Source organism: Rhamphochromis sp. 'chilingali' (genome assembly GCF_963969265.1).
Source record: "Rhamphochromis sp. 'chilingali' genome assembly, chromosome: 15".
In the NCBI taxonomy this organism is placed as follows: Eukaryota; Metazoa; Chordata; class Actinopteri; order Cichliformes; family Cichlidae; genus Rhamphochromis; species Rhamphochromis sp. 'chilingali'.
In genome coordinates, this window is record NC_137942.1 from 32673615 (window position 1) to 32700323 (window position 26709).

At 39.7% G+C, this 26709-nt stretch overlaps 2 protein-coding genes across 2 annotated transcripts; both read right to left on the reverse strand.

Moving 5' to 3' along the window:
* Positions 1–2060: 2060 nt before the first annotated feature.
* LOC308411520 (dual specificity protein phosphatase 3-like) lies at positions 2061–9693 on the reverse strand. Its single transcript, XM_080905448.1, has 3 exons — positions 9407–9693; positions 4824–5056; positions 2061–4544 (listed from the first exon to the last, which is right to left on the reverse strand). The coding sequence occupies exons 1-3, from the start codon at positions 9580–9582 to the stop codon at positions 4336–4338; spliced, it is 618 nt and encodes a 205-aa protein (XP_080761574.1). The 5' UTR covers positions 9583–9693; the 3' UTR covers positions 2061–4335.
* Positions 9694–11537: 1844 nt separating this feature from the next.
* Positions 11538–14417, reverse strand: LOC308411327 (prolactin-2). The gene is made up of 5 exons (XM_080905215.1): positions 14314–14417; positions 13520–13632; positions 12734–12829; positions 12304–12486; positions 11538–12194 (listed from the first exon to the last, which is right to left on the reverse strand). Exons 1-5 carry the CDS (start codon positions 14351–14353, stop codon positions 12021–12023), a joined length of 606 nt encoding a protein of 201 aa, XP_080761341.1. The 5' UTR covers positions 14354–14417; the 3' UTR covers positions 11538–12020.
* Between the last annotated feature and the right edge of the window lie 12292 nt (positions 14418–26709).

Sequence of the window (26709 nt, forward strand, 5' to 3'; positions counted from 1 at the left end):
TCATCATAGCTACATGTCTTCTTGTTTGATGGCAGATACTCCCTTCACCCTGGCCAAAAAGGCTAAAATGACCAAAGAAAAAGAGGGAAACAGTTAAACATGAGAGGTTTTTGGATAAAGTTTGTGTTTTTTCCATTGTTTAAGCACTGCTTCCAGCCAAGAGTGATACCTTATATGCCCCATAGCTGCAGAAAAGGCTAACATTGTTATCTTTTTACAAAAACCAGCTGAACATGAGAGGTTTTTGGACCAATTTTGTGTTCTCCATTCTTTAAGCACCGGTTTGAGCACCGGCACAGTTTCAAAAGTACCGATTTGGCACCGGTATCGGATAAAACCTAAACGATACCCATCCCTAGTTACAAATGATCTTCTTATGGCCTCTGACAGTGGACTCATCTCTGTGCTTGTCCTGCTAGACCTTAGTGCAGCATTCGATACTGTCGACCACAATATCCTATTAGAGCGATTAGAACATGCTGTAGGTATTACAGGTACTGTGCTGCAGTGGTTTGTATCATATCTATCTAATAGACTCCAATTTGTGCATGTAAATGGAGAGTCCTCTTCACACACTGAGGTTAATTATGGAGTTCCACAGGGTTCAGTGCTAGGACCAATTCTGTTTACATTATACATGCTTCCCTTAGGCAGCATCATTAGAAGACATAGCATACAATTTCACTGCTATGCAGATGACACCCAGCTCTATCTGTCCATGAAGCCAGATAACACACACCAATTAGTTAAACTGCAGGAATGTCTTAAAGACATAAAGAGCTGGATGGCCGCTAACTTTCTGCTTCTTAATTCAGATCAAACTGAGGTTATTGTACTCGGCCCTGAAAAGCCTAGAAATATGGTATCTAAGCAGATTCTTACTCTGGATGGCATTATCTTGGCCTCCAGTAACGCTGTGAGGAACCTTGGAGTCATTTTTGACCAGGACATGTCCTTCAATGCACATATTAAACAAATATGTAAGACTGCGTTCTTCCATTTGCGCAACATCTCTAAAATTAGAAATATCCTGTCTCAGAGTGACGCTGAAAAACTAGTTCATGCATTTATTACTTCCAGGCTGGACTACTGTAATTCATTATTATCAGGATGTCCAAAAAACTCACTGAAAAGCCTTCAGCTAATCCAAAATGCTGCAGCAAGAGTCCTGACAGGGACTAGAAAGAGAGAGCATATTTCTCCTGTTTTGGCTTCCCTTCATTGGCTTCCTGTTAAATCCAGAATTCAAAATCCTGCTCCTCACATACAAGGTCTTAAATAATCAGGCCCCATCTTATCTTAATGACCTTGTAGTACCATATCACCCTATTAGAGCACTTCGCTCTCGCTCTGCAGGCCTACTTGTTGTTCCTAGAGTATTTAAAAGTAGAATGGGAGGCAGAGCCTTCAGTTTTCAGGCCCCTCTTCTGTGGAACCAGCTTCCAGTTTGGATTCGGGAGACAGACACTATCTCTACTTTCAAGATTAGGCTTCAAACTTTCCTTTTTGCTAAAGCATATAGTTAGGGCTGGACCAGGTGACCCTGAATCCTCCCTTAGTTATGCTGCAATAGACGTAGGCTGCCGGGGATTCCCATGATGCATTGAGTTTTTCCTTTCCAGTCACCTTTCTCACTCACTATGTGTTCACAGACCTCTCTGCATTGAATCATATCTGTTATTAATCTCTGTCTCTCTTCCACAGCATGTCTTTATCCTGTCTTCCTTCTCTCACCCCAACCGGTCGCAGCAGATGGCCCCGCCCCTCCCTGAGCCTGGTTCTGCCGGAGGTTTCTTCCTGTTAAAAGGGAGTTTTTCCTTCCCACTGTTGCCAAAGTGCTTGCTCATAGGGGGTCATATGATTGTTGGGTTTTTTTCTCTGTATCTATGAAGCGCCTTGAGGCGACTTATGTTGTGATTTGGCGCTATATAAATAAAATTGAATTGAATTGAATTATGTATTGTGTAATCTATTCTAGCTGTGGATCTTGGCATGCTGAGATCTCACACCTGAGATATTTTCCTTTGAAAGAAGCCACACATTAAAGAAAGACAGCCATGTTTACTTCATTTATTTATTTATGAATATATGAAAAGAGAGCTACAACAATCACCAGCGTCATTGGATAAAGTGCACTTCATAAGAGCAGTGTCATCATCGGAAAGTCTACTGACATGACCAGTTATATCACCACTACTCAGTAATGCACATGATGATTCACAAGTCACAGGCAGACTAATGCACATTGTGAGGAATAATGCACACTTAATAATGCACACTTAATAATGCACACCATGACTCAGCAGATATACACAGATATACACAGCTGTGTGTACACAGGGCTAAAAGTGTTACTTTGACATGCTGCCGTATATAAAACTAGATATAGTTTGACAAAAACACTCATATGAACATACAAATGTGCAAAAGGCGTTGACTGAGAAGCAACTGGGAAATAATTGTCTTGTTTTGGCAGTATTAACATTACAATCAGTTTACAATTATAGAGTTGCTCAGTGGAAGAATTCAAATCTCCCAAAGCTAACATTAAAGGAATTGAAAAATAGTTTCATGGTCATGATGAGAGTTAGATGATTGGATTGATACCACTGGGGCCAATAAGGGAGCACAATTCAACGTCCTGTTAATCTCATTTAGCTGTATTTCAGTTAGAAGCTCAACAGAGGGCACTTGCAAGATGGTCCTCAATGACTGCAAGCAAAAGGAGTTCAATGGCTAAAGGAACAACAAATTGAACGGTACCGCTCATCTCTATCCCTTTTATTTTGAAAAATGTGATTTATGGATACCCTCAAATTTTAGATTTGTGGGGGGTTTTCTCAGAAACTGGGAGAATAGTGATTGCAACAACAAATGAAGCACTGTATCATATCATTATTTAAGCTATACTCCACTACACACACACGTACACGCACAGGAGAAGCTCAAAAAGGATATTCTTAACTACTCATAACTATTATACAGCACTGGGATAATGAAAAGGATCATTTGATGTGGTATCTGGTATTTGTAGTGGGATTAAAAATCAAATCTCTTCATGGTCATGATTCATCTTGTAGCCTGTTAGCTGGATTCATGACCCAAATGTTAATATTTAAGGTTTTTCTGAAACATCAGTGGTAAAAATGGAACCTAAACCATTAAAAAAAAGGGAGTATGTTACTGTTGAGCTCTGTATTAGAAGTTCTCTGATACCACGTGTTTGTATACTAAATATGTACAAAGCTACTTTTAGCAGGTAGCTAGCATAGCTTGAAAAATAAGAAAAAGAAAAAACAAAACAAAGAGCCTACCTTTGCATAATGGTACACACAAAACTGTAAAGCTCAATATTTAACATGCTTTTCCTTGTTTGATTAAATTTCTACAAAAATACTATATACCAAAATGTCTAACTATAATTCTTCTGATATTTATATTAGCTACTGTGCTACAGCGTAGCATTTTCCTTTGTGCTAAGCTAACTGGCAGCTGTAGGTTTGTGTTTTACAGTCAATCTTTTCATCCAACTCTCATAAATAATTAGTTCTTTTTAGCAGGTCCAATAATATTAAAGTACATTAGTTTCTCTTTAATAAAAAGGTAACCATCTGGCAATGTAAAACATTTTAACATTTCTCTATAAAGCACAATAACTGTAGAATGATGTTTAGACTGAAAAATACTTTTGAGGCAGGCTATCAGATGTGAGGTCAGAATATGTGCACTTACCTAAAGCATATACTAAACATCGATATTGTACATAAGTGTCAGAGTATTAGAAGTTGAAAAATAGCTATTATATCTTTCCAACTAGTGCAATAAAATCATTGATTCGATTTGAAAAATCACAGTATCCACTTGAAGTCCCCTTCGGCAGCGGCTGCCACTGAGACATTTGGCAGTGTTTTCAGGAGAGAAGCCAACACTAAGGGCTCGACCCCACGAGGGCGGAAGAGAAAGGAAGCTTCAATGAGAAAAGGCGGTGACAGTATCACACAGAACTATACTATCTAAATTTTCACCACTTTCAACATATATAAATGTATATCAACATTTACTTCTTAATCTTAAAATGTTCTCTGAAACAGTGAGCAACAGGAAAATATTTACGCTACACAGACTGGATCTGAAAAATACGAGGTGAGCTCAGATGAACGTAATATTCACAGACGTGAGACCCTGTAAACATGCTGGGAATTCAGTGTACCCGAATTTACACATTAAATTCCATGTTTAGCAGGCACTCCCTCACATATTTGTGGCTCGTTCAGGCTGTAGAACAAGTGAAAGGACGGGTGTGCGATTAAGCATAAGCATGCTTTCCTGCCTCCCTCATTTGTTCCAGAGCTTCCCCTCAGCGGACAGCCTCTGGTTTAGCCGACAGAGCTGCCGAAGGAAGCCGTCGTTGGGTCCGATCTCTCTTTTCTGTCGGATCATGGCCAGAGCAGTGTGGATGTCCATGTTCTGTTGCAGCATCAGGTAGGCGATAACTAAGGTAGGCGAGCGGCTGTAGCCCTCCCTGCAATGGACGTACACTTTACCTACAGAGGAAAAGAGATGCAGGTGTTACAGTTTGATCAAAAGCCCTCAAACCTGTGCAAAGTTATCACCTGACAAATCTAATTCTAATCTAATACGTGTTGGCCTCAAAGTATGAAGCTTATGAAACTTGCCACTCCTTTTACAACCTAATGGCAAACATTGTCTTTCTTTTTTGTTCTAGCCAGCGTCTTGACTGGCGAGAACTTCTTGCAGTTAGCGTGATATGACTGTATTTTTTCAAATACTTCACATACATCTGTGTGCTCCTCTATTCTGACCTTTTTTGTTTTTGTACGCCAGAGCCTTCTCGATAAAGTCGGCCGCCTCTTCAAAGTAAATGCTGATATCAAAGTGGTCTGTGTCGCTGGCCGGTATGCCGTGGTAGATGATGCCTGTGCCAGCATAGAACTCAGCACTGGTGTTGACGTGCATGAAGGAGTTTCCCTCTGCAGCGTTCAGGATGTGGGTGATGCCCAGGCGCTTCAGGCGCATCACATTCGTCGCCACAAATCTGCATCAAGAAAAGAACAGAAGCAAATATGCAATATGAAGGGGACCTTACAGGTTGTGCTTAATATCAACGTGACAACACACTAAACACAGTCTGACCCCTGTTACTCAGTGCTTGGACTACTGCAAAAGGTTTTCGTGAAATTTCTACGCTGTGTGGCTTTGGACTCGCCACAATCGCAAACAATGCATGTCATAAAATTTTGTGTAACCTCAGTTTGTCTATATGATCTTCTTGTAGTCATCTCTTTCCTTTCAACTCCCAACCAGAAACAGCAGACGACTGTCCTCGTTCTGCTGTTGGCCTCTTCCTGTTAAAAATGAGTTCTTCCTCCCCACCACTGCTAAATGCTTGATCTTATGGGATCATCTGATTGTTGGAGCTTTCTCTCTGATACTGTAGGTCCTTTCTGCAGATTACTGTGACACGATACTAGAGAATTAAAATTGAATTTGAAAGTAGAATAAAAGAGTAATTATGACTAAAAGAACAAACCCGCCTCCCTTGCTTACTGATGTGCTGCCAGTATCTGTCTTGCTTCCTGTCTTTGCACTGTTAGATATGTTTGCTGCACAGAACTACGTCCTTGGCTTTCATTTATCCGCATTTGGTTCCTATTCTCTCAAGCTTTATCTGCAGCAAGCACGAAGAGTAAACAAAATACCCATTCATGGCTAAAACTGGCAGTTAGGTTGCTTTGAATGGCACCATTGTTGAGTTCATTATAAACATTGGCAATTATCTAATGACAGTTTTTTCACATGCAGTTAATTCATGCACTGAAATCAGTGCAGTCTGGCTGTGAGGAGGAGTGCTGGGAGTGTCCAGCAGAGGCCAGCAGACGCCAGACTATCAAATGAAATAATTTCAAGGTAACGGTGCTAAAACTGAGAAACTAAATATGGAAACATGGCTCCAGACAAACTGTGATTTGTTTTAAACTATATATTATGGAAGCCTGCTGGCTAAGTGTGACTTAATGGAAATAAGCCAACATTAACAACACCTGTGCATTTCTTGCTTTTACAACACAAAACACAATTCATGTTGTTCATTCATTATTCATTCTGCAACAAGGTAATAAATGTTTTTCTGAATCAGGTAACTATGGGCTGTGAATCTCCAGAACAGTCTACATAAACATCTACATTCATGGACTCCATTGATGAAGTCAAACAAGGATTATATCAGTAGTTATAATAGTCAGATCCACCCCTTGCTTTTAGCACCTTCACAAAGGCCCATCCCTAACCAGTGGTTGATATCACGGTGACTGTATTCATCTTTTATATACAGTCTATGCTCACTAGCAATTACAGGTTAATGAACCTGAGCTGTTGCTGATGGTGTTTCTTCAGTTTTAACAGATTCTTCTGGAGAACACAAGACTGCAAGCTAAAGAAGGAAGTGTAGTGTCACTCATGTTTCTGTCTCATGTTTCCTTTTCCCATCATATAAATGCACTGCTGTGCCTCAGAGAGATGTGCTTCTTTTCACTGTGAACTTCTGGAAAGGCTGCCTCACTTAGCACCTCCTGCCTCAGAGATGTAAAGAGCTAAAAATAGAGCAGACTGCAGACTGGTGCTCAAACTGCACGCCAGCTCAGTGGAATCAGGACAGATACATGAAAGCATAAACACAGCAGCTGAGGAAGAAGGATGCGTGGGTGCATGTTATGTGCAGATATGCTTCCCTTATCTATCCAAGCCTATGTTTGTGAGGAGGACATTTGTTGAGATCTAACAGAGAGGGCTTCTGCTCTGTCCTTCACATATACTAGAGAGGTCTTGCTATGACTCACAGGTCTAAAAAACAAAAGTGCTGCTGTAAAGCTTTTAGAGTCAGCCATGTAAAATTTATTTTCTTTCAAATCTAGAATATTCCTCACTGCATACAGCTTACATTAAAGAGCTGTGAAGGAATTCAAATGATGTTTACCTCAAACTTTAACATTAGCATTAATTCATTAGAATTCCAGTACTTTTTAATTATCAATTATATTATATGATTAAAAAACATGATTATCTGTCATCTAATAAACATTGTGACTACCTTTTAGAATTGGTTATGTTTATTGGGGGGAAAGAGTGTTTCTGAGCGTGAGATAAGAAGACGCCATGTAGTGTCACGTGTTAGCAGCAAATGTTTCACTACAGTAAGCTAACACTTAGGCTAGCTATCACAGAGATTATGAACAAAGTTAAACAAATGTCTGATTCCACTGAATCAGAGCCTCTAAAGCTTCATGAACATGCTTCATGTCATTTGTATAATCAGTCTTAAAAGACAATTTTGAAAAAGAAAAAAAAGATTGTTTCTACCAACGATCAAGCTCCAAAAACTACCCGACATCAACTGAAAGCTTCTTTAACGTCTTGGAGGTCAAATCTGCGACAGACTTAATTCTTTTAAACTCCACACATGTAATATACAATGAAAGATTGCAGCTAAACATCTGAAGTCTACATTTTGAGACAAACTTGTTAACATCATTGGGGTAAACTAAAAGTACTTTGGAACATTCCTGTTTGATAAATAAGTCAAAAACAAGTTCAGCTGATGCCATAGATATCACCATTTGAACCTCATTTGAATGTCCTCCTTAGACTTTCTAGCAGGACAAAGATTGTGTTCAAGAACAGGTTTCTGCTATATCATTGTGTATTACAGTTAAAACAAACATTCTTATTGGAAAAAAGAGAAGTAAAATACAAACATTGTGTCATTGTTCTATTGAGCTAACCATTTTCATAATCACCTGGTTGCATCCCTGGGTTTATAGTGCTAACGTTGTGTACGTTATGTACAGAGAAGTTCTGGTTGTGCATAAGTAGCTTATGCACATCTAAATGTTCCACTTATAAGAATCTGAGTAAGTGCAAAAGACATTGTGTGGCCATCTGTTTACAACCATCTACCAACTGGGTTAGTTTCTGTTTTAAAAATGCTCATTACACAGAGACGGTCTCATTACCCTTCTTCTCTGTGCAGAAACAATGTAAACATGTGCGGTCGTACTTCAACCAGCTGTCACCAGGGAGATGAGAGTTGTAACCATGTTTTCTGGGTGTCTTTGGCATCTTGTACTCATCCTTCTTAGTGCATGCTTAACTAGGCAAGCTCCTCCCCCATGGCAAATGAACTTAGTGTTTTGTCCTATTTCCTTTTTTATGTCTGTCTTGTCTTTCTTCCTCCCCACTGTTGCCACATGCTACTAATACAGATCATTCACTCTCTATAATATAAAGCCCAATGAGATGACTGGTACTATATTAATAACATTTAACTGAAGTAAATTTCAACCAATCCCTCTACGTTGGCCTGTATTTCACTTTCCTTAACATGCAGCCCTCTATTTGTATTTCAATTGCCGATACGTTTAACTTATAGAGGGGCTTTATAAGCTTTAGGGGAAAGCACTGACTTATGTGATGAATCAGCTCATCAATTTACAAATTCTGAAACACATTTTGTAATTTTGATTTTCTACAGTACTATAACAGACACCTCTTAGCTTTTCATGTATTTTCAAACTGTACTTTTTGGAGTACTGGAAAATAAATGTGTCCGTCTCTAACTTTGGGTCGACGTCTGTTGTTCAAACATGCTATAGGCTACAAATAAAACATGATTTCAGACACCCTGGATGTCTGAGGTATAGTTTATCGTTTCAAAAAAATTAATTCAACACAGTTCAGTGTGCCATCAATGCTGACCATGCAGAAATCAGTAAAAGTAGAGCATGCCTCTGTGGATGCTCTGCAGGTTAAGAACATGAGCTATTTATAAACTCCTCCACTCCTACCATTTTTCCCTCTCCCCTCCACCTCTTCAAAAATTAAACAGACTGTGAAGGCCATGGTATGCTGGTTGGTTTCCTGCATCCTTTTATTTTATTTCACACTCAGACAAGAGAAAAAATGGATTTTGCCATACCATACGATTTTTAACAAATCTAAATATGTCATATATGTGACAGTGCTGGTTAACAGCAATAAGTCCTTTTAGTAAGCTCAAGCTAAAGTATTCATTCTCTGGAGCGTCTAGATCTTTCTACAGCGCATGAGTGAAGCGTGCTCGTGCAAAGCAAACAGATGCAATGATGTGTTTACATCTTTCATTACTCAGTGAATCCTCTCTGCAGGCTGACCTTTCCTCGTCATATAGGTATAATCTAATAACAATAATAACTTCATTCATATTCTCCATATTTTTCTGTAAGTTTCATAGTGCATCCTGCACGTATGAGCACATTTTCAGAATGATACAGGCTTTTTACAAACACGTGGTCATAATGAAGGATTTGTATTGTCTATAAAAAGCGCTTTATACATGACAACAATGACTCACGCATTGCCGACGTATATCCTCGGGTAGACCTCGTGGAAGTGTTTTGTTGGCCAGCTGTAGAAGCCGCTTTCGTCCGTCAACAGATCGTTGAGTTGCTGGAGTGACACCTCAAAGCTGGACATGTCGAATCGGTTGGAAGCCGATGTCTTCACCTGTTGGTTATGTTTGTTCTTCATGTCCGAAGCAAAGCAGTGGATCCGCCGAGAAGGAATGAACGTGGCAGATAGGTATCGGCTTACGAGGCTGATGGAGCGCTCTGCTGCTCTGAACAGCGCGCTGCTCAGTGTGGGGTAGATTAAACCCACCGACAGGGCCGGAGCGCCCGTATGGGCGGCCCTGGGCCAATGGTCCCCACCATGGTGGGAGAGAAAAGAGGAGAAAATTGCATTAGAGTATCATAATAATAATAAGTGTTATTACATTTTCACACTTTTCTCTCTTGTTTAAATACTCTCAAAGTTCAAACCTTTGTAGAAAAATAAGTCCAGTTTATAAAATGAAACTAAAGATCAAACCCTGTTTTCATGAGCAGAACATGGGAATAGAGCAGCTGCCAGAGAATTCAGCATTAAACAATTAATGGTACGGAAGTAGAAAAAGCAAGAAGAATGAGTTAAGTAAAGTTTGACTTATCTGACTGTTTTGTTTCGTTTAATGTGCCTTATAATGCGGGAGTACATATATATATATATATATATATATAAAAACACCCAGCACGCCCCTGCGGGCGGTTTATCCTTCAAGCTCGGGTCCTCTACCAGAGGCCTGGGAGCTTGAGGGTCCTGCGCAGTATCTTAGCTGTTCCCAGGACTGCGCTCTTCTGGACAGAGATCTCCGATGTTGTTCCCGGGATCTGCTGGAGCCACTCGCCTAGCTTGGGAGTCACCGCACCTAGTGCTCCGATTACCACGGGGACCACCGTTACCTTCACCCTCCACATCCTCTCGAGCTCTTCTCTGAGCCCTTGGTATTTCTCCAGCTTCTCGTGTTCCTTCTTCCTGATATTGCTGTCATTCGGAACCGCTACATCGATCACTACGGCCGTCTTCTTCTGTTTGTCTACCACCACTATGTCCGGTTGGTTAGCCACCACCATTTTGTCCGTCTGTATCTGGAAGTCCCACAGGATCTTAGCTCGGTCATTCTCCACCACCCTTGGGGGCATCTCCCATTTTGACCTCGGGACTTCCAGGTTATACTCGGCACAGATGTTCCTGTACACTATGCCGGCCACTTGGTTATGGCGTTCCATGTATGCCTTGCCTGCTAGCATCTTGCACCCTGCTGTTATGTGCTGGATTGTCTCTGGGGCATCTTTACACAGCCTGCACCTGGGGTCTTGCCTGGTGTGATAGACCCCAGCCTCTATGGATCTTGTGCTCAGAGCTTGTTCTTGTGCTGCCATGATTAGTGCCTCTGTGCTGTCTTTCAGTCCAGCTTTGTCCAGCCACTGGTAGGATTTCTGGATATCAGCCACCTCCTCTATCTGCCGGTGGTACATACCGTGCAGGGGCCTGTCCTTCCATGATGGTTCCTCGTCTCCCTCCTCTTTCTTGGGTTTCTGCTGCCTGAGGTATTCACTGAGCATATATATATATATATATATATATATATATATATATATATATATATATATATATATATATTGCAACTGTTATCATCATTGTGAGTCAGGTCAAGTTGATTTAAACTTATTTGCTAGCTTCTCAGCCTGTGGCACAGCCCGTCTGGCTTTGTGTAAATATTGTAGTTTGTACTTGAATATTGTCAGCAAAATCCTAGGGTTTTATTAGCCTGTTATTTAGCGGCTACCTTTGTTTTTAGACACTCCATACACCTATAGCACCTAGCTTCAGCTGATGACCTTAGCACAACACCCTATCTTCCAAATATGGTTGTTTCTGGCTCGAATACTGCTCTACATAAATACTGTCAAATTGACGCTTTAAAATGTGAATCAACAATTCTGTAGGTAAGACCACTGTGAAACGTCTGTGAGGTCTGTCTTTTGTATACAGTCTATGGTCACCAAGAAACTTGAGTGTATTCCTATTCTTTCCACAGGTATTGCATTTCCCATGAAAAAACAAACAAACACATAAATAACAGAATTTCACCGTGCAAGTTTTTTTTTATTGAAATACAGATTTTAAAGAAATCGTTTACTTAAAAGGCACTGAATTCACAAAGCTTTTTAAAAGACACGACTCAAGTCAAATGCTGCAGTTTCTCATCAACTAAGCACTAGTTAGGAAGAAAACATAACTCTTCATTGAAGCCCTAGATTTCATCTTTAGTAGATTAGCTTTCAGGGGATTCTGCTGCAACAGAAGGAAAAGACAAGGAGGAGTCACAGAGATTTTACACACAGAATTAGCTCAGTGGAAAGTAAGATCACTGTTTTACTCACTGTGCTAAAAGAGTCAAACCATGGATAGTTTCCTGCCTTATAATTCCTCCTTATCCTTAATCCCTGAAGCCTAAAAAGCTTACTAATTAGCAAACCAGATAATATCTAAGACAGCAAATTTCTATCATGAGCAATTCTCTATTTGATAAGCAATAGAAGCTGTAAGAACGATCTTTTCACAGATTCAGGCTGGACAGCCACTCTTCAGCACATCTGGGGTTGCATGTTTGCTGCCCGGCAGCGCAGGACTTTCAAGAAGCTGTCGATCTTGTGCGAGTCCCGGCGAAAGCAGGACAGCAGTTTGGTAATCTTGTCCTGGCCGATCTCATTGGTCTCTATGAATGGAAGTGAAGTGATGGTCTGAGCAGCTGGACCCATCTGGACACAAACAGAGTCCGGGAAAAATTATTTTCATTTGACTTTATTTTTAAATATTCTTGGTTCAAATAAATGCATATTCAGAAATTATTGTTTGCAGCCCACACACCTTGCTAGATAGTATATCCAGGCCATCCTTAAGGTCTTTGGAGTGCTCCTGCATCTTCTGGATAGTTTTGGATAAGGTGCTTTGGGCTGAGTACGGGAGGACGTTAGTAGAGGAGGACAGGACTACAAGAGGGCCCGACCAAGCCTGCAGGAGGGAGCGAGCCAGGGACAACAGATCTGACTCCTAGAGGAGAAATCCAAACAATAAGGTGAAGGAGATTTTGGGAAAACAGAGGAAAACATGTGTGCACATAATGTCTCAGTGAGATGAAGACACCTTTGTTCTCGTTGGCTTTAAACTACTGTTTGAAGGGGCTCTTGAATAAATTGTGCCTTGTGTGAGCAGAGATGCAGAGATATTGAAGATATCAGAGATATGACATAGCAACAGTGTGACGGAGAGTAGGCAAGGTTGAAGTAAAATGACTTACTGATACTTGAAGTGCTTGTTCCTTGTCAGTGGGGGTCTGTAGAGAGGAGGTGTGGCACGCGTGAACCCTGTCTATAGGGAATACTTCAGAGCCCTGCTGTTTAAGTAAATGGGAAAAAATCAGACAGATTGTTCAGGCTTTAGCATGCTGACTTTTATTGATCACTGATAGCAATACTCTTTTCTGGCATTGTTGTATTATACTCAATTGAAAATAGCATTTGTATTTTATTTTATTCTATTGTATATAGTATTTTTATTTTATTCTATTCTATTCTATTGTGTACAGTTGTGTACAGTATCTTATTCTTATCTTATTCCAGTGTTTTTCTAATTTTTCTATATAACTTTGCACTATCCACTTTTCAGCGCAATTCAATAAAACTTTATTGATCCTGAAGGTCGACCCATGAAGGAAACCTGGTTAAGGCTGCCGACCTTTTGCCAGAGACATCTTACACTTATGACCATACATATTTTCTGCTGTAACAAAACAAATTTCCCAAGTGTGGGACTAATAAAGGTTATCTTAACTTACCTTATAACCAACAACTGCTTGGCAGGCTTTAATTCAACACAAAGGCTGCTGCTTTTTCAAGAGTTTAACCAAATGTTGTAACTTAGAAACTGCTAATGAGGCAGCTTCAAGCAGACCCACTGCACTGCATGTCGAGCTAATAAGGAAGCATCAGCGTTTAAACAGGAAGTTTGTGTTTTTTATGTTTAGGGAGACTGTGACATTTTATTTACAGTGCAAACACAGACAGACACACACACAGGTACAGACCAGCTCCTGGGTGAGCATCGTGCTGAGCGCGTGCAGTTGGTCAGACTGTTGAGAGGCTCGATAGATGAGGTCGTTGATGGGGATGGCTCTGCACATTGCCACCACACACAACACTGTGAAGCATGAAAAGATGAGCGGAGGCAGAGTTAGAGAAAGCAGCTGCAGGGCCACAGTTTGGTGTCCTTTTGGCTTTTTTCCTTTTATTTAATAAGTACACTCCTCAAGCAGTCTTTCAGCTACATTTATAACCTGTTCTATAAAAGGTCTCATACAAATAGCTGTAAAAGTTTAAAATAAAAGTTTTCATTTATCATTATTATTAGCACTGTCCTCTTAAGGGCTGCCAAACCAACAATAATAGAATTTGAGCAATGCCGTGGCTTTATACTCATAATATTATTAAATCTGGTGCAGTGAATCATAAATAAACAAAAAATAAATGCAGGTTATTTCACATCTTTGTAAATTATTTTTCTAAGATGAATGATTGAAGGAATAATTTTTCATATCATATATATACTACATCTCTGATGTATGGTAACTTTTGTCTTCCAAATCTTTCACATTTAAATGAATATTTGTGCGAGAGATTTCCGAAATGTGGTTGCTAAAGACCAAAACTTTGATTGTGAGCTGGTGAGCAAACTGGTAATATTGGTTCTAACTGTAATTAAGCTAAAATCCTCTTATGGGTAGAATCTCAGGTTTAATGTTTTTCATTTCTTTACATTTTTTGAGCAAGTAAATGATCTGTAGAGCACTATGAAGCTTTGTATTGGCTGAGCTCTTCTCACCCATCACGAGTTTGCCTCCCCTGATTCTTCTCTGAGCCATCTCTCTTCTTTTGCCGTCCGTCAGCTTCTGGTTCCTCGTCTTCTTGTCACTTTTGCCTTTTGCTCCTTTGTGCCTCCATTTTATAATTTCTTGGCTCCGGTCGTTTGGTTATGCAGCAGCAGGGTGACTCTGTGCTAATTACCAAGAACGTGCTGGAACCAGTTTATAATGAGAAACATGGCAGAGGGGCTTTGAATGGATGCAACAGGACGTAATTGCAGTTTGACAACTCTGTGTGTGTTTGTGTGTGTTGCATGAAGGTGGAAAACGTCCCTCCTTACTCTTAATTGACTGAATAAATAAAAACATTGATGTTCTGTAATAGCACGGTGGCACCTGCAGGTTCACGTGACTGACCAACAGCTTCTCAGGTGTTCTTTTTAGTATTTCAAGTTTCCAGCTTCAACTTTTCTACTCTTGATATTTATTGTTCTTTTAAGTCTGAAATGGTTTTTACAGGTTCTGTTTTTTCTAAAATCCAACTAATTTGAAGATTTGCAGTCAGAGTTCGTCATAGCACAGAAACACTACTGCAGGTTAGTCATGACCTTCTTATGGCTTCTGCTTGTTCTTCTTGGCCTCAGATCAGCGTTCATCAGCATAGCCAGTTGTACTTGTCTATGAAGCCAAATGACACAAATAAACTACCGACATAAAGACCTGGACCTCTAATTAGTTTTCTAATTCTAAATTCAGAAAAACCAAGGTTATTGTACTTTGTATATAAATCTTAGAAAGATGGTGTCAAATAAGATGTTTAGTATTGATGTCATTACCTTGGCCAAAACGGTGACACTGTGAAGATTTTTATTCAGGTGTCATTTAACACTCACATTAAAAACATGTCAGACTGCTATCTTTCATCTCCTACAATTTGGAAAACTGTGTGTTCAAGTTGTGTTTTCTATTCTCAGCTATTAATCAGGTTGTTGTAAAACCTTCTTGAAAAACCTTCAGCTGAAAAGACGACAACAAGAAGCAGAACGGGGCCTAGAAAGACGGTTCATGTTTCTCCCATTTTAATTTTTCTTCATTGGCTCACATTTCAGTCAAAAAATGGACTTAAAAGAGTAAATGGTTACACTCACTTGTTCCTTAAAGGACTTTTGATAATTTAGGAAGGAACAAAATTAAGATTAAGGAGTATGTTCTTTTGGCTCATGAAGAATTCCTACAAATGCACATATATAATGTTGTAATACAATACAAACTGTGCCAACAACAAACAAAAGACAACAGACTGTGCAAAATGTTAACCCCACCCCCACTCAAGGCGTAGTCGATAATCTGCCCTGCAAGCTGGGATGGTCTGGGATAGACCGATGACTGTAGAACTGATCCACATTCATTGGTTCAAATACTCACCTGACACGTCTGCTTGAACTGAAAGCTGTTTCAAAGATGGTTTCATACTGAAGTCTTAATATAAAGTCGAACTTGCACTAACTGCTGAATTTAAACACACCAGTTTAAGTCTTCGATGATTTTGCGGTTAATTTCAATTAAACTACAAAAGGGGAAACATTTTTTTATTTTTTATTTTAAGAAATAAAAACTATTCCATTTGTGAAACTGAGAAAAAAAACCCGAGGGTTTTGAAGATATGTGAGTGCCAGTGTTTTTATAGAAAAGTGCAAACTTGATGTAATCACAATAAGGAAGAGAAAATGGGGCGTTCAAGACTCTAATGTGACAAAATGTATTACTATCTTAGTTGACAAAATAATTTTGGTCAGTGTTGATGTCCTTCGATAAAAGTTTGTTGACTGATTAGTTGGGCTTTAACATGATAAACAGACAGTTGGTTACATAATGGAACAAATGAGGTGTTATTGTTGAAAACGGGCCTCTGTACACGTGTAGATGTTTCATTAAACCCCATCCATGATTCATGATCAAAGTTACTGTTAAACATTCATATTTTTACATTTCTGACTAATTTGCTGTTACTAATGTTAAATCCTCCCAATTCTTTCGATCTTTGGGCTGAAGGAAGGACAATACTCGGTGTATCAATGCTCAATCAACAATCTTTAATTCCATACAATTCAACACTTTATGAGCATAAACCATCCGGATGGGGAGACATGCATGCAGAGGGTCACAGCAAATCTCAAACTGGTGGAGGGTTACTCAAACTCTTATAGCCTCTAGTGGCCCACACCTACTCGTAAAAGCCTAAACATTCACATTCTTTCTCTCACACAGCGCCTAAGTTATGACCTCGGCTCCTTGTTTTTCTGCTCCCAACAAGGTGGTGGGGTGAACCTCCTGTGGAATGTGCTCTGTCTCCTCTGCTATCAGAGCACCAAGGCCCTGACTCTCTGCACACAATATTCTCTTCTTAACTCAGCAGTATAGTGCATCATAAAACAATATCATCCATTCACAATAAATCAGCAGTCTAATGTAATGCAAATCAGTTTAACTAATGCAAGAGTTATCACCTTCTTCTAATTCAGGAGAATAATGCAAACTAAAACTACATAATAATTTCACAATCATTAATCAGGGGTATAACATGGCATAAGATAATATTATAATCCCACACTAAACATCAAACAGGATTTACACGTTTTCAGAAAACAACACATTTTAAATTCTCTCCACACTTCTGAGCTGTAGTGTAGATTTGTAGATCTATTAGAGAAGATGATATAGAAGTATGAGGACAGGGAGACACTGTTAAAACGTTATGAGCTGTCTTGCTGCAGAGAAAGTGGAGTCTGTCATCCTTGAAATGCTCCCTAGATAGGCAGCTGGCAGGATTGAACGATGCTCTGCCTCTGTGGTCAAGTACAGACATCCATGAGCCACTGATGAGCGTGACAGATCAGGAAGCATGCATGAAGTGGACGTGTTAGGGAGAGTTTGCCATCAGAGTTAAAACACTTCAACTCAGTTTTTGATGATAGACACAACTAAAAATCCTGATCAGTTACAGACACACGTACACATGTAAAAGTTTGGAGTCAGCTTGTTTGGATCCCTGCACTCTTCTGTGACAGTGTGTGAGTGTGCCTTCAGACAGCCTGCAGTACCTCTGCCCCGTCTCCTGGAGCCCACAGTGTTTATCCTGGATTCATAACTATCTGCAAATAATCCTGTGAAACTTTACCACATAACAGTGCACTTATGTAGATATTTCACTAAATCTCATTCGTTACTTATGATAAATGTTACCAGTGATTGTTTATATTTCTTTACATTTCCAATAATTTAGTAAAACATTAAAGAGAATTTCACTGTTGTGAGAAAATAAGACGTTTCTAATTCACTTCAGACTTTTGAGCTGTAGTGTAGATTGCAATGTCACGGTCCTGGGTCGGTGACCCAGCGTTTTCTGTTTTGTATTGTTAATCTTTGATTTCTTGATGTCTTTGTTTGTTCGTAGGTTTTGGTTCTGTGTCAGTATCGGGTCTGAGTTTTCCAGGTGTCCCTTTTAGTTCAGTGTCAAGTCTGTGTCTTGAGAATTGTCTCTTGTTTCCTGTTTTACTTTGAAGGTTCATGTCTGATGTCAGTGTATTCAGTTTTGCTTCCCCTGTCTCGTCTTGTCAATTACTCCCAGCTGTGTTCCCCACCTGTTTGTAATCTCCCTGTGTTCTTTTGTGTGTATGTAAGTCATGTCTACTCGTGTACTAGTTGCTGGTCTGTGTGTGAGTCAACTGTGACCCTACTGTGTATTCTCCGTGTGTTTTCCCTGCCGTCCACCTTCCTGTGCCTCTGCTCACCCTCCCTCATGTTCGTGTTCATGTTTGCTGTTTAGTTTTTCCCAGTTCAGATTATCTTTAGTTCCGTTTTGCCATTTTTCACCTTGTGCTTTATTTTACAATAAACCACCTTCACATCTCAGCGAGTGCCTGCACTTGGATCCTCATTTATTTTCTCCACACGGCTCATCCCATGTGACAGTGTATGGTTATGTTATAGGAGTACCAGGACAGGGAGCCACTGTTAAAAAGTCATGAGCTGTGTTGCTGCAGAGAAAGTTGTTCACTCTGGTGGTTCTTTGAGTTTCTAAAAGTTGAATGGGATGTAGTCTGCCCCTCTGTGGAACCAGGTCCCAGTTTGAATTCAGAACACAGACACTCTCTTCTTCTAAGATTAGACACAAAACTTTCTTCTTTAATAAATATTTATTTATAGTTACAGATCAATCAGCTGTCCGTGACCCATCCTTACAGGCTACAACTGCTGGTTAACCTGCCATCATGCACTGAGCACTTCTGCTCCACTCTTGTCTTTCCCTCTGAGTGAGTTAAAATATCCCGACTGCATCTCAGTAACATTTTTCTGTGCTCTCCCATCAGGTGTCAGGTTTCTTCCTGTTAAAAGGGAGTTTTTCCTCCTCACTGTCCCCAAGTGTTTGGTCTGAGAGGATTGTTTGATCTATTACTGTAGGGTTTTTACTTTATAATATAAGACAATTGTTAGTGGTGCTATGTAAATCAAATGGACTAAAATTCAACTTGAATGTGACTCCTAATCAAACCTAAAGTCATCCCAACCAATGTGAACATTCAGCACAATAAAATACGATGAAATCAACCACGCTGGCTACATAGAAGCAAAAGCAGCAGCTTCTTCCTGAGGTCCTCCTCAGCTCCAAACCCACCAGTGGAGGCGCTGTTTAACAACCAGCAGCTGTTATACTTAGTTTATAATTTAATAATTTCATTCTATGAAAATAAACTGTTTGAAAATAAGCATTTTAAAAAAGATTGTTTCATTGTTGATTGTTTCATTGTATGGTTTATTCTTTATGTATGTAAGTTCTTAAACTGCATACATGTATATATGAATGACTCACTCATATGCTGACATGTTAGCATACTGAGAACCTATTTCTCATATGGACACATTACACTTTTACGTTTCCTCACCTCATACATCATCTAATACAATGCTAATATTTTGTGAAGCAATGATGAATTTATTTCTTTATTCTATATAACTAGAAAAACATTAGAAAATCCAAGGAGCTGGTGGTAGACTTCCACAGGCACAAACATCCTCAACTGCAACCGCTTAACATCCAAGGTATCGACATCGAGGCTGTGAACAGCTACAGGTACTTCATTGTTCATCTGAACAATAAACTGGACTGGACTCACAATTCAGGCACCCTCTACAGGAAAGGGCAGAGCAGGCTGTACCTGCTGCGGAGACTCAGGTCTTTCGGAGTGAAGGGCCCACTCCTGAAGACCTTCTATGACTCTGTGGTGGCCTCAGCCATCTTTTACGGTGTGGTCTGCTGGGGTGGCAGCCTCTCTGCCGGGGATAGGAAGAGACTGAACAGGCGGATCAGAAGGGCCAGCTCTGTTCTAGGATGCCCTCTGGACCCAGTGGAGGTGGTGAGTGACAGGAGAACGGCGGCTAAGCTGTCATCCCTGTTGGACAACATCTCCCACCCCATGCAGCAGACTGTGACAGCACTGAGCAGCTCCTTCAGTGGGAGACTGCGGCACCCACGGTGTGGGACGGAGAGATTTCGCAGGTCTTTCCTTCCTACTGCTGTCAGACTCCACAACATGGTCTCTGCAGATGACCACACACACACACACACACACACACACACACACACACACACACACACACACACACACACACACACACACACACACACACACACATCCAATGCACAATGGTAACTTTCACCCTGTTTCACCCTGTGCAATATTACCAAGAGCAATTTTCTAACATAACAAAGTATTTTAATCTATTTTGTATAGTATGTTATTCTATTTTATCTTATTCTATTCTATTAGGTTTCTTTGTACTCTCTGCCATGACCAAAACATTTCTCACATATTGTCTCCAGCAAGATAGGCAGAGTTTCTAAAACTGTGTGTCTCTGTTTCCTGACCCTTTGACTGTGAGGTCTTAATGCATTATAATATAATATTATATATTATTATTAATTAATATAACTGCTGCAAATGTTTAAGGTTGGGTTCACCTTTATATTTTGTTTAATCTAAAATAATGCATCATATTTTATAACGTCACATATATGTAATCTGGCTGTCCTATGAGGCAGCCTCTGTTTCTACCTGTTCAGGTAAAGTAGAATCACTGCGGCTATCACCACCTAAGAAAAAGATGATATGTGTGTCCTCATAAGGATAAAGAACTGCGTTGGTGTGTGGGACTACACCCTATATGTTTACAATGTTAAATGATAATTATGAGACAATGCAGTTCAGGTCATTTTACAGAGAAACGTGAAAGTAATATAACAAGTAATGTAATGAATTACTTTCTCCTGGGAGTAATTACTGCATCACTTTTAAGAAAGCAGTTCTGTGTAATATGTGTAGTACATGACTTTTTTGAGTAATGACCAACACTGATCACATAAATGCATAAATGTAATGTTTTTGCTGCTTAGCGATAGTGGTGACTCTCAAAGCTGAGCCAATGAGAGCCCAGTGAGAAATCACAAGGATCAATTAGGAATGAAATCAATAAATGATATAAATAATGGAATCAGAATCGCTAAACTTTTTTATTAATCCATGATCCCTTTGAGTTGCTTGGGTTTTCCTTTGATACTTCAAGAAGACGAGATCAAAATTCAAACTTCTCCAAACATTACCGAACACAGTGGGACTTTTTCTCAATGAGCGCATCCTGTAAAAGTGGTTATGTTGTGATATGGAGGGCTATGCCTATCTACTCATGATATTTCTACCCTGGCAACCCAATTTTCAGACGAATGTCAGTTTTTTATTTACTCATGTAGGCTAAAAAGATACATATTAACTCAGTCATAGTGCTAATTGTTACAGTTAAACAGGTTCTTCTGAAGCTCCCAGGTGTGCAAGTCAATGGACAAAGTATAGGATCACCATTTTTCCATGTTTCCTTTTCCCATCATGCTGTGCCTCAGAGAGATGTGCTTCTTTTCACTGTGAACTTCTGGGACGGCTGCCTCACTTAGCACCTCCTGCCTCAGAGCTAAAAATAGAGCAGACTGCAGACTGGAGCTCAAACTGAACGCCAACTCTAGAATCAGGACAGATACATGAAAGCATAAACACAGCAGCTGAGGAAGAAGGATGCGTGGGTGCATGTTATGTGCAGATATGCTTCCCTTATCTATCCAAGCCTAGGTTTGTGAGGAGGACATTTGTTAAACTCTAGCAGACAGTGCTTCTTGTCTGTCCTTCATATATACTAGAGAGTTCTCTCCTGAAATGTACAGCCATTACTCACCGGTCTTAAAAAAGTGCTGCTGTGTTGCTTTTAGATTAAGAAAATCAACTTTCTAGAATATTCAAAGGCGGTTCTTTTACAACAGAATTTATTTGTTCCTCAAATGAAAAACTAAAGGTTGAAAAGCACTAAAATGGCAGTTACCTGAGGCAGCAATTATTAAAAGATCATTAAAAACTTTTAAAAACACAGTTTCAGCGCAATGTAAACCTGAACTGAAATATTTCATTTATTTCAATTTTTCTCCTGGACTTTGGACAGGAAAGGAAGTTTAATGAGATTGGCCTAAAATTTGAAAGAACTGTTGCATCAAGATTTGTCTTTTTCCGTGTCCAATAGTGTCAAAGACTTCTTTAAAAAGACAAGTGGGGATAATACTGAGCTGACACATAGAGGGCAGATATTCTAAATCCTGATGAGATTCTTTATTCCTCTTCAGCTCCCAAATAAGTTGCCGCTACTTTAATTCCCAAAAATGAATAGTTAATGCACGTAGCAGTAAGTAATGGATGAAATGAGGTGGACATGACTTTTGGCAGTTTAAACTGCAGGCAGACCATTCGCAGTCATATTCAAAGCTATGGGAAATTTATAATCACCAATTGATGCTACTTTCTAAAAATTTAATTTTTAGATAATTTTTTTAAGGGTTACTATAGGGATGTCAGTTTTTCTCATCAAACCTTTACAGAAATGTTACTTCAGGGTCACAATTTGTTTCTCTGTTAAAATAAAATAAGATCTTAGTTAAACAATGAGACCTGGAACCATCAGTTTGACTGTCTTTGCTTTTAAACCAATTATATAGAATTTCAAATGCTCTGAAAGGAGGGATCTCCTGTTTTTTCCAAGAACAGGCCTTTTTCAATCCCTATATATGAATAATGAGTTATAACCACTTATATCATTATGCTACATATAATAATCATCTCCACACAAAAACACACAAAACATTGTTCTCTCAGTTGGCAGCTGTACATGGAGTTTAAAATAAAGCAGGTCTGTGCATTTTTATCCAAAAGCCTAAAAGCAAAGAGGTGAACCAATTTTTTTTTCAAGTTTAAAAATATTGCTGCCAGTTTGCCAATGGCTCAGTCACATTAGAGTGAACATAGAACTGCAGCTTTTTGTGATTAGGAAACATCGATGGCTGCTCAGAAATTGCACTCAATGTTTGATGACCAATTGCAAGTAGTTGCAATCAGCACGAGTGCGTGCACTGATAAGAGTGATTCATCAGGTGCACCTCTCTTTGCAGTGTGGGGCTCAACGGCTGTATTCTACTTATGCTCCAAAATAAAAACAAGGTTGTTGAGCGCCCTCTGCAGTTGTCCAGAAATAGTGACATTGTTACTCTGCAGTAACTATGTCACTATTTGTGGAAGAATTTCTCTCTTTCTCTTTAAAAAGTGTGAGATTCTCGCTCTACTCTGAACGTGAGTTAATATGAGGACAAATTTGATGCATCTATAACTAATATATTGTTAACAAGAAGTTTTGCACGAATCTTATTAGAAAGTATATCTTTCAACTGGAACATTTTAAGGACGATTTGTGATGGTGGGAAGGGTTCTTTCTTTTTTTTTTAAATTTGATGACTTTGGATGGAATGAGCCGTATACAGTCCCAGTCCACCACCAATGCATTTGTGTCACTGACAATGCTTCTGTAGTCCTATTCAATTCAGTTTCATTTGTACATCGCCAAATCACAACAGTCACATCAAGGTTTTATTGTAAGGAAGAGACCCTACAATAATACAGGGAAAGACCCAACAATCAAGCAACACCAATCAAGCACATGGCGACAGTGGGAAGGGAAAAACTCCAGCAGAACCAGGCTCAGGGAGAAGCAGCCATCTGCTGCTACCAGTCGGAGTAAAGGAAGGAACATAGGACAAAATACACACTGTGGAAGAGAGCCTATGATTAATAATTAAAAATTAAGGCCAGCACATTAATTAATGATTAAATGCAAAATGGAGTAGAAACACAGTGCATCAAGCCCCAAGCAGCCTAGACCTATTGCAGGGTAACTAAGGAAGGATTCAGGGTCACCTCCTCCAGCCCTAACTATATGCTATATCAAAAAGCTTTGAGTTTAAAGTCTTAAGCCTAATCACAAAAGTTGTCTCCCATATCCAAATTGGGAGATGTTTCCACGGAAGAGAGCCCTGAAAACTGAAGGCTGTGCTTTCTATTCAATATCATAGGGAAACGCAAATTACTCTATTGGGGTGATACACTACTCTAAGGTATTTAAGATAAGATAAGGCCTGATTATTCAAGACATTGTATGTGACTAGAAGGATTTTAAATTCAATTTAGGACTCAGCAGGGGGGCAATGAAGCAAAGCGAATATGGGTGAAATATGCATGCTCTTTCCCCATCAGTACTTTTAGGACATCTTTATAATAATCAATTACAGTAGGCCAGTAGAAGTAATAAATATATGAACTAGTTTTTCAGCATTACTCTGAGACATAGAGATATTATTTAGAGATATTGTGCAAATGCAAGAAAGCAGTCCTATACATGTGTTTAACCCCTTCACCCATAGTTTGCTGCTTTATAAGAAAGCCCTCCGCAAAGCCAGAACATCTTACTATTCATCACTGATTGAAGAAAATAAGAGCAACCCCAGGTTTCTCTTCAGCTCTGTAGCCAGGCTGACAAAAAGTCAGAGCTCTGTTGAGCCAACAATCCCTTTAACGTTAACTAGTAATGACTTCATGAACTTCTTCACAAATAAAATTTTTATCATTAGAGAAAAAATTACCAGTAATCACCCCACAGATGTAATATTATCTACAGCTACTCTTAGTACCATTGATGTTAAGTTAGACTCTTTTTCTCCAATTGATCTTTCTGAGTTAACTTCAATAATTACTTCCTCCAAACCATCAACGTGTCTTTTAGACCCCATTCCTACAAAACTGCTCAAAGAAGTCCTGCCATTAATTAATTCTTCGATCTTAAATATGATCAACCTATCTCTAATGATCGGCTATGTACCACAGGCCTTCAAGCTGGCTGTAGTTAAACCTTTACTCAAAAAGCATCTCTAGACCCAGCAGTCTTAGCTAATTATAGGCCAATCTCCAACCTTCCTTTCATATCAAACATCCTTGAAAGAGTAGTTGTCAAACAGCTAACAGATCATCTGCAGAGGAATGGTTTATTTGAAGAGTTTCAGTCAGGTTTCAGAGCTCATCACAGCACAGAAACAGCTTTAGTGAAGGTTACAAATGATCTTCTTATGGCCTCTGACAGTGGACTCATCTCTGTGCTTGTCCTGCTAGACCTCAGTGCAGCGTTCGATACTGTCGACCACAATATCCTATTAGAGCGATTAGAGCATGCTGTAGGTATTACAGGTACTGCACTGCAGTGGTTTGTATCATATCTATCTAACAGACTCCAATTTGTGCATGTAAATGGAGAGTCCTCTTCACACACTGAGGTTAATTATGGAGTTCCACAGGGTTCAGTGCTAGGACCAATTCTGTTTACATTATACATGCTTCCCTTAGGCAGCATCATTAGAAGACATAGCATACATTTTCACTGCTATGCCGATGACACCCAGCTCTATCTGTCCATGAAGCCAGATAACACACACCAATTAGTTAAACTGCAGGAATGTCTTAAAGACATAAAGACCTGGATGGCTGCTAACTTTCTGCTTCTTAATTCAGATCAAATTGAGGTTATTGTACTCGGCCCTGAAAATCTTAGAAATATGGTATCTAAGCAGATTCTTACTCTGGATGGCATTACCTTGGCCTCCAGTAACGCTGTGAGGAACCTTGGAGTCATTTTTGACCAGGACATGTCCTTCAACGCACATATTAAACAAATATGTAAGACTGCGTTCTTCCATTTGCGCAACATCTCTAAAATTAGAAATATCCTGTCTCAGAGTGACGCTGAAAAACTAGTTCATGCATTTATTACTTCCAGGCTGGACTACTGTGATTCATTATTATCAGGATGTCCAAAAAACTCACTGAAAAGCCTTCAGTTAATCCAAAATGCTGCAGCAAGAGTCCTGACAGGGACTAGAAAGAGAGAGCATATTTCTCCTGTTTTGGCTTCCCTTCATTGGCTTCCTGTTAAAACCAGAATTGAATTCAAAATCCTGCTCCTCACATACAAGGTCTTAAATAATCAGGCCCCATCTTATCTTAATGACCTTGTAGTACCATATCACCCTATTAGAGCACTTCGCTCTCGCTCTGCAGGCCTACTTGTTGTTCCTAGAGTATTTAAAAGTAGAATGGGAGGCAGAGCCTTCAGTTTTCAGGCCCCTCTTCTGTGGAACCAGCTTCCAGTTTGGATTCAGGAGACAGACACTATCTCTACTTTCAAGATTAGGCTTCAAACTTTCCTTTTTGCTAAAGCATATAGTTAGGGCTGGACCAGGTGACCCTGAATCCTCCCTTAGTTATGCTGCAATAGACGTAGGCTGCCGGGGATTCCCATGATGCATTGAGTTTTTCCTTTCCAGTCACCTTTCTCACTCACTATGTGTTCACAGACCTCTCTGCATTGAATCATATCTGTTATTCATCTCTGTCTCTCTTCCACAGCATGTCTTTATCCTGTCTTCCTTCTCTCACCCCAACCGGTTGCAGCAGATGGCCCCGCCCCTCCCTGAGCCTGGTTCTGCCGGAGGTTTCTTCCTGTTAAAAGGGAGTTTTCCTTCCCGCTGTCGCCAAAGTGCTTGCTCATAGGGGGTCATATGATTGTTGGGTTTTTCTCTTATGAAGCGCCTTGAGGCGACTTTTGTTGTGATTTGGCGCTATATAAATAAAATTGAATTAAATTGAATAGTGCTAACTACAGTGGACAGCTATTCAAAGGCTGTTTTCTTGTATTTGTGTCAGTGTTGATGGTATACTTCCACTAGTTTAACTAACTGGTGTGTGTCATCTGGCTTCATGGATAGATAAAGCTGGGTATCATCTGCATAGAATGAAAATGCTGTGCCTTTTGATAATACTACCTAAGGAAAACAGAACAGAACCCCGGTGGAACTCCACTGATTATATAGTGAGATCAATGAGCTCAGGCTGTTACATGCACGCTACTGATTTCCATTAAAACAAAGAATAAGTGACAACATTCTACTGTGC

Excerpts from the sequence above, each read along its gene's own strand:
- LOC308411327 (XM_080905215.1), bottom strand. The coding sequence starts at position 14,353 with ATGGCTCAGAGAAGAATCAGGGGAGGCAAACTCGTGATGG. Across the intron at positions 13,633-14,313 it reads GGGAGGCAAACTCGTGATGG|TGTTGTGTGTGGTGGCAATG; the intron begins GTGAGAAGAGCT and ends CATGCTTCACAG. Across the intron at positions 12,830-13,519 it reads CGATGCTCACCCAGGAGCTG|CAGGGCTCTGAAGTATTCCC; the intron begins GTCTGTACCTGT and ends TTACTTAAACAG.
- LOC308411520 (XM_080905448.1), bottom strand. The coding sequence starts at position 9,582 with ATGAAGAACAAACATAACCAACAGGTGAAGACATCGGCTTCCAACCGA. Across the intron at positions 5,057-9,406 it reads AGGATATACGTCGGCAATGC|ATTTGTGGCGACGAATGTGA; the intron begins GTGAGTCATTGT and ends TTCTTGATGCAG. Across the intron at positions 4,545-4,823 it reads GGCGTACAAAAACAAAAAAG|GTAAAGTGTACGTCCATTGC; the intron begins GTCAGAATAGAG and ends TTTCCTCTGTAG.